General features: G+C 34.0%; 1 protein-coding gene across 1 annotated transcript; it reads left to right on the forward strand.

The window, feature by feature from the left end:
* The first annotated feature begins 1,590 nt into the window (after positions 1-1,590).
* On the forward strand, positions 1,591-2,685 carry LOC114748288 (ribosome-inactivating protein charybdin-like). Its single transcript, XM_028936647.1, has one exon. The coding sequence runs from the start codon at positions 1,687-1,689 to the stop codon at positions 2,659-2,661; it is 975 nt and encodes a 324-aa protein (XP_028792480.1). The 5' UTR covers positions 1,591-1,686; the 3' UTR covers positions 2,662-2,685.
* Positions 2,686-8,544: the final 5,859 nt, after the last annotated feature.

Below are 8,544 nucleotides of genomic sequence, written 5' to 3' on the forward strand. Positions count from 1 at the left end.
GTACACCTTCAATTAATATCAAATTGGAAGTATTCAATGATTCATTGAACAGGCTAGATAGGGTCATGATTAAGAGACAAATTATTTCATTGATTGATTAAAAAAAGTGCATATTATATTTTAATTATTCAATTAAATAAAATCCACGGTAATTGATTGATGAATACTACAAACATATGAATTGACGAGCCCTTATTGCTCAAGACCGATTCTCTTAATAGCACATAGATACAATAGTCTAGAACTCCAAAAAATACTGTTAAATAAAAACAACCCAAGGGTACTTGCTCTGGAGGCGACTAAATCCTTAAGAGAATCATACCCCAAAAGCTAGCTATTAAGTTGGGAAACCCAAGACTTTATAAAACTCCTCTTTTTAAAAAAACCCACCCGATGTAGAACTCAAAAGAAAAAGACCCCAGGAGAAAGGCACATCTTAGCCGCAAATGGATTGGTTGATTGTCTCAAATATTTGATAATAGGATTTTAAGGGGGAGAAAAAAGACACCAGGTATATTGAGTGGCCCAAATGGTTATAACTAGAACTTTAAAAAAACTCAAAAAAATTATTTTGAATTAAATGAAAAATAACAACATAAATTTGATATGACCTCCATGAATGGACAAGAACGAGTCCCAGCAGTTCCTGAAAGAGATGAATTGTAATTGTTGTAAGTCAATTGTGGGGGTATATTAATGAAGTTTTCTTAATATTTTCCAAATATGAATATAGGTAAAATGGAAAATTATTCTGTTTGTTTGCGGACACAATTACTGAATGAATCAGGGAAGTATTTCACGCGAGAACTTAAAGCATTAAAAAATAAAGACCTTAATGCGCTTCTTTTTGGATTATATAGAATTTAACTCATTTCTTTAGAGTGATACATAGGCTTTGATTGGCCTCCTTTTTCGAACGAATACTTCCCATGCTTTCTATTTATTTCCATATTCATTGAACAAGGACAATTTTTTTTTTTTTGGACCAGATTGAACAAAGACAAATTAAAGCATGCTCTTAGGGACCGGTGAATTGCTACTGTTCAGCTTGTGACAAATTTAAATCATCATGAAAACTATTTTTAGACAAAGGCCGCCACAGTAATAATGGATGCATTGAATGATAAATTGCATAAGGCCAAATTAAAGCCTATATATATATATTTATATAGGCGATTGATGGAAAACGTGCGTTGTAAAAGAATTGAATGAAAAACTAAAAGTAAAGCCTGTGATTGATTGATGAAAAACGTGCATTATAGAAGAAAGCATACTCTATTAGATTTGAAGAAAACAGATAAGCAGGGAATACTCAACACATCTAGAAGCATATATACGACACACCTAGAATATTCTTTAAATGACTTATTGAGAGATTTTTAATTATTATAGCCAATGTAATCGTGGAATGATACCATATCTGTTGCAGAAGAAAAACGTGGAATATAAACCTGAATGCTGCTTTCTTTTTATCTACCTAGTTTTGCAATCTGGGTCTATATATACTCACCAATACGATTAAAGATTTCAACACCCAACAAATTTCACTAAGCAAATACAAATTACATAGTTCAAACTTGTTTTTTGTTGTTATTCTCCTCCTCCTTCTTCACGGTTTGCTGTGAATTGCAGCAAGTTCAAGTTCATCAGAATTTGACCCACAGTTAATTATACGCACGCATTACAATGGTGGTGGAGTTTACAGAAGAGCTCAACGTTGAGACCAGCACCAGGGGAGATTATCGAGATTTCATTCAGAATTTGCGAAGACGATTGGGAGTGAGATCTTCTCACAATCGTCCTGCTCTTGCTGTTCAACGGAACCCACCCACTCGATTCTTCGATTTGGTTTTACGGACCAATGATCATTCTGTGAGTTTCAGGTTTCGAATGGACAACCTCTACTTGCTTGGCTACCAGATGGAAAACGGCCAATGGTTAGAGTTCGACAACAGGGACCGGAACAATCAACCGGTGCATCTGATTACAGAACCTGGGACCAACTTCCTAGGTTTCGATGGAAGCTATGGTGGACTAGAAAGAGCTGCTCATCAGACGACCGAGCAGATGAGAGTTGGGGTCCACAGCCTAGACTACGCTATAAATCAACTTGCTGTAACAACAAGCGGGGAAGCTAGGGCACGAAGTCTAGTTGTTGTGATTATGATGATTTGTGAGTCGACCAGACTCATCCCAGTATTTAACTATGTGGCTGACAGTTTTGACAACAGGCCTCGCACTACTCGTGACAGTGAAGGCCAGATCCAACCTTGGATTATGGACCTAGTTCGAAGTTGGGATCCTTTGTCTTCAGCATTGTTGCGTGCCGATGCTTACCCAGAAGAAAGGTTTCAACTTGGACCAAACAACATACGAATCCCGCCAGAGAACAGAGAAATAAGAACTATGGCCGATGCTATAGCAATACTAGGTATCTTGTTGGGACTTTGCTTCTATCCCAAAGGACCAAAAAGGTTGCCCCGCATGGCCTCTGCTGATGATGATGATGGACAGTGTTTTCTAGGGCTACCACTTTTGCAAGTTTTCTCAGTGCAGATCAACAACATAGATGGTGAGGATCCTGGGCAACTCTATGGCACAATTATACTTGAAAACGGACTATACACACAATTCATATACAACCGCACAAGTGACAACTGAGTCCATCAAGCCTGGTCAAAATGCTACGCTAATTGGACCGTCTCAATCTGTCCCTGCCTTTGGGAATATTGCCATCAAACTGCTTCTCACTGATAAGAACACACTCTCATGGGACGATGTAATCATGAATCAAGTTATCTCATGGGATTCTGCTAACATCGGAAAGGTTTACGACGAACTCATATCTCAGAAACTAGACGACAGTCGGGGTTCGGTGACTGCCAATTATGCGGTGTGGCAAAATGCGGCGGCTGCTAGGGTTACTGTTACTATTGAAGAAGGAGGTGAAGCAACAACTGAGGTTTATGGAAATGTTTCTGCTTCTTATGGCAAATGGGAAGATCCTAAAACGACATGCTTGTTGTTCGACAGAACATCTGACAACTACGTCGAAGTGAGACGTTGGCAGACCATTCCAGTGTTGAGATCTGTAGTTGCTGTGCCACTGGACAACTCTCTCAAAGTTACTGCACGTTTGTATGATTATGATCCTCTCTCTGCTGATGATCAGATTGCGAATGGCGCTGTAGAGATCCCAGTCCCAGAGACCATTCCGTCTGCTCCTACCTTTCATCGCATTGACGGAGAAGGCGGCAACTGGGTGACTGTGACAGTCTACTGGAGTTCCGGTTTCTAAATCGTTCACAAACTAGTTGTGAACATTCTCTCTTGTCCTAAAGCCCAAATCCTTAGTCTTTGTTTCTTAAGTTCGTTGATGTAATGTGCTATAAGTGGGCTCGGTTTGTTAGATATGTCATCTTCGTTAATGAAATCTAAATATCTTGTGCCATATACCTTGTAATGGAAGTGTTTTTAATGTAATACTCATCCTATCCTTAATACAGGATCTAATAATTTGAGTAGATTAATAATGTTAGTTAAATTATTTAATATGATGTGTTTTTTTCTAAAATATCCTGATTATCTTCTTTAATTCCCTTCCTCCCTCTCCTACTTAATTATTATTGAAGAAATATCAATAGGATTAATTTGGAAAAAAATTGATAACTATGTGAAATAAGTCTTTTATATATAAGATCAACATCAACTCTCAAATTAGATCCTATATTAAGCATTGGAGGAGTATTCTTATTTCAGTTTATGCTTAAACACTTTGCATGTGTGGTATATATACTACTACAAGATGGTGTGTAAGAAAGGTATTAAGAACAAATTAAGAACCTGTGAAACCACTCCAAATCAAGAAACTAGGTCAAACTGATCTTAACCTGTCATTACTTCTTAATTTCCAACCCATGCATGATTTATGCAAGCTAGCCTATACCTGACAAACACTGACAAACGAATATTACTGGGTAAAATGGGTAAAAGGATGAAGAAATATGTATTATATATGTTAATCACTGTGAAGTATTTTATGTGTCATAATTATTCTACTTTTATTTTTCAAAAATAAATATTGATTAACTTTTTTAATTATATTTTTGCCTCTTAAAGATGATGTCCCAAGAAAAAAGGGACTCGACAGCTGTCCACACATGTCAATTTTTTAGGACACCTGGGTAAAGAAAAACAAAGACCATATGCATCCATTACAATAAAAAGTTCAAATATTCAGAACATAGTTCTTTCGCTAAATCACTTCATCGAACGCTGTGATGTGATGCGGCAGAAGGTTCATAACAACTGAAACCAACAAAGGTAAAAACAGAAGACGAAAAGAAAAATAACGATATAGACGGAGCCCCAAAGAAACCCATGTGATTCAACGTTACCATCTATAACAGCAACGAACTCATTTTTATAGAATTAAGGGCAAATTGGCCATATAAATCCCCAGTTGGTTACTAAGATCTTTTAGGAGAAATAAAAAATGCACATTGCCTTAATGGAAAATGTAAATACCCAACCTAATGTGTAACTGGAGTCTCCTAAGATGTAATTAGCTTCCTTAATGTGCAAGTAACCTTCCCGAATTTGCAATTACGTTCCCTTAATTATATGCAATTAACTTTCATATAATGTGCATGTGGCCTTCCCTAATCTACAATTACCCTTCCTTAGTATGCAAGCTAAATGAATAGGCAATTATTCCTCCAATACTTAATGTAGACTTAATTGTTGAGTTGATTTTGGTTATAAATGTAAAATTTATTTATCATATTTATCAATTTTTTCAAATTACCTCTATTGATACTCCTTCAATTATAATCAAATAGGATGGGGAGAAAGAATATTAAAGAAGATGATTATGATGTTTTAGAAAATATGACATATTTCTTATAATTAACTAACTTGCCTAACTTTCTTAATCTAATCAAACTAGTTAAATAAGTCTTATACTACCTCCAGTCCTAAATATAAAAGTTAGTTGACTAATTTAAGTAGATTAAGGAAACAAGTTAAGTTAGTTATTTATAATATATAGGTGTTGTCTTTCCTAAAATATCCTTTTCTAATCAAGTATATTGGCTAGAACTACTATTATTAGAATGACTATCTTAAAAAAAAATACATAAATATGAGAGAAAAAGTGAATTAAGGTCTTATATTTAAAACCAAAATAAAAGTCAAACGAGATCTTATATTAAAGACTAAAGGTAGTATTAAAAATCGGAGGAGTACGTTCTCTTCTACGCAGCAATTACCTTGCGTAGTGTGCAAGTGACCTTCCTTGATATGCAATTACCTTCGATATGCAATCCGCTTATATAGTGTCTATTTGGAGCAATGTTTAAGTGGCGTTTAAGGAGCTTTCTGAAGCTAAAAGTACGTTTGGCATGTTTATTAGTAGTTGGAATAACTTGAAAAGCTAAGTGCTTATATCAAAATGGCAAGAATAAGTCAAAAGCTAAAATTTGATGCTTCTGCCACTAGAAAAGTGGAGAGAGAAGGGGAAAATGTAGGTCCTTCTTTAAAAAATTTATTATCATGGAGAGAGAAGTTAAGAGATAATAAACTAATTGTTACTCTTCATATTCTATTTATAAGACATAGAAAGAAGAAAACTTTTTTTACCTTATTTATAAGGAGGAGAGGGAATTTTTTTTCCTCTGAACGTGCAATTTTATATTTCATTTATTATTTATTGTCTTTGTTTTTATGATGTATTTTATATTAACTAAGGATAAATTTGAAAACTTGTTAAATTATAAATAAGAGTTAATAAAGTTTAAAATTTTTTTAATTTGTTTGAAATATATTAGAAGTGACTTATAAATAGGACCACTAGAGTAGTCCTTCTAATCTATAACACAAAATGTTAGTTAAACTTTTTTCACAAAATAGGGAATGCTAGTTAAATCATTAAATATGTTTTAATTTTTTTGAGCTGCATGATTTAGCTATTTGACGCTTACATTTTGAACTAAAAGGAGTATTATTTAATAAATTCATGCTCCTTTTTTTGTCATTTTATAATTAAACTTGCATTTTCAATAATAATTCAAATAATTTTATTTTTACAAACTGACTAACAAACCTATGTTTTTATATGTATTTTTATATATTTTTGGTGGGTTTTTGTCATTGTTATTAGTCCTTAATCGCATTATTTGAGTTTAATTCACATTAGAGTGCTTCAACTTGAATTAGTGCATGATAAGGGTAAAATTGTCATAATTATGATTAAGTGATTGTTAAGGACAATTAATACTACCTTATTCTTGAATTTTGTTTGCAGGTTTTTGAAAGATTTAAAAATAAAAATAAAAAATAAAAAAAAAGAGAAAAAAATATAATAAAAAAATAAGTTAAAAAATATATATAATAATAAAAGGAGGGAGCAAAACGCAACGTTTTGGCCCCCTAACCTAATATACTACTATTCTTCGTCATCTCCCTGGAGGAGGTGGAGCGGACGGCAGAACTAGCATCCAGAACAGAGGGAGGCGAACACGCACAGAAGAGAGCAAGAGGAGAGACTCAGTATGAGCGAACCAGAGGGAGAGAAGCAGAAGCAGCAAACCAGAGAGAATAAACAGTGAACAGAGTGAGCAAGAGGGGGCCACCCATCATCTTCTTCTCCTTCTCAGCGTCAATAGAACCAGCGAGAGTAGAGATGCCAGAGGAGGTCGACTACGAGTGAACCAGAAGGAGTAAGACAGCGAAATCAGGCCTGTACACCTCATCCTCCATCAACTCTTGCACTGTTCCGTCACGTCTCTTCCATGGCAGCCTATAGCAAGTTATTGATCATGGCATTTTTTATGGCAAACCGAGGCTGAATTTCAATTCTCTAGTACAATAGCTATGGCTTGAACTTAGAGTTTACTTCTTTCGTTGTAATTATAATTTCTAGGTCTTAGAATCAATTTTACAATATTTTCGAATATGCTGTGATGATTTATGTTTGTATTGAGACTAGTTATAGTTATTGGAATCTTTGATTAGCATTTAACATTATGTTATGATTAGCTTTAATTTCTTTACATTGTATTGGGTCAGACTATGTTCTGAAATTATTGTGAACATTCAGTGGTAATTTAAGGTGGTTTGGTTATTGGATTAAAAATTTTAATTACTTTTCTTTGATTATCTTCAGCTAATTGTGCTGAAATAATTTGTGAGTAATTAATATGCAAGGTGGCTCAGTGTTGATTATTCTAATTAAACCGAGTTTAAGAGGTGGCTTTTAGAGTCTTTTGAATCTAGCTAACTCTCAAATTAATTGAAGTAATGATAGCCTTAATCATTCTGTTAGAGGATTGCTCTTCCATTTGTTATCACTTGTTAATTTTCTTTGTTTATTTCATGCATATCTATTTTATAAACTAAAAATCCAAAAATTATTTACTCATTTTTTATCCTTTTAAATTTTTCCAATTAGTTAGTTAAAAAGAAAATCAATCCCTTTCCAAGTCAATTCTTTATTTTTGATACTTAGTTTGCTTAAGATTTCAAATAAAAGCTCCTCAAAGTGAAACGATCTGAGTTTTGCACTATATTGCATTGCTTGGATTTATTTTTGATTAGGAACTCCAAGATGAACGACAAAGGCTCTCATCACTGGCTTATTTACAAAGCTAATCTAAACAACTTTTCTACCTTTACAAACTAACTTTTATAAAATCTAATATCCTTACTAATTAAGTTTATTGGCTAGAGTTACCATTATTAGAAGGATTATCTTAAAAAAAAGAATAAATATGATAAACAAGATGGATTGATGTCTTATATTTAGGACTACAATAAAAATCAAACAAAATCTTATATTAAGGATTGGAGGTAGTATGTAAGTAGCCTTCTTGAATATACAATTACCTTCCTTAATATGCAACATGAAGAAGCATGCACACCTTCCCCAAGATGCAATTAGTTTTCATAACATGCAAGTGAAGTTCCCTAATATGCAATTGACTTCCTTAATATGTAATTGACGAGTAGCAGTTTTCTCGAAATATGCAATTACCTTCTCTAATATAGAATAGGAAACAATATGCAATTACTTTCCCCAAGATGCAGTTAGTTTTTATAATGCGCAAATGGGTTTCACTAATATAAGATTACCTTCCCAAATACGCAATATAAATCAATATACAAATTACTTTTCTGAAATTTAATTAGCTTCCATTATATGTAAATGAATTTCCTGATATGCAAATTATCTGGCCTTCACTGCCAAACCGAAGCTCAAATAAGTTCACATTGATGAGGGACGTAGAGGAAGATGTTGGGGGGAGGGGAAAATAGGCGCACGAATTGAAACCCACCCCCCCCCCCCGGGGGGGTACAATTCTGAAGGACCCCAAATATTTACAAGATTTCAAAAACCATTCCCCACATAATTTTTCAATTGGGGATTTATGCGCAATTTTTCCTAAACTTAAATCGATATATAGCATATGATATAAAATCTATATCAGGTTGCATGATTTGCATTATTTGTAAAGTCAAGCATAGAACAACTCATTCCATACTGCA

The sequence above is a fragment of the Neltuma alba genome, unplaced genomic scaffold, assembly GCF_004799145.2.
Source record: "Neltuma alba isolate B1F8T4 unplaced genomic scaffold, ASM479914v2 tig00005664_pilon, whole genome shotgun sequence".
NCBI lineage: Eukaryota > Viridiplantae > Streptophyta > Magnoliopsida > Fabales > Fabaceae > Neltuma > Neltuma alba.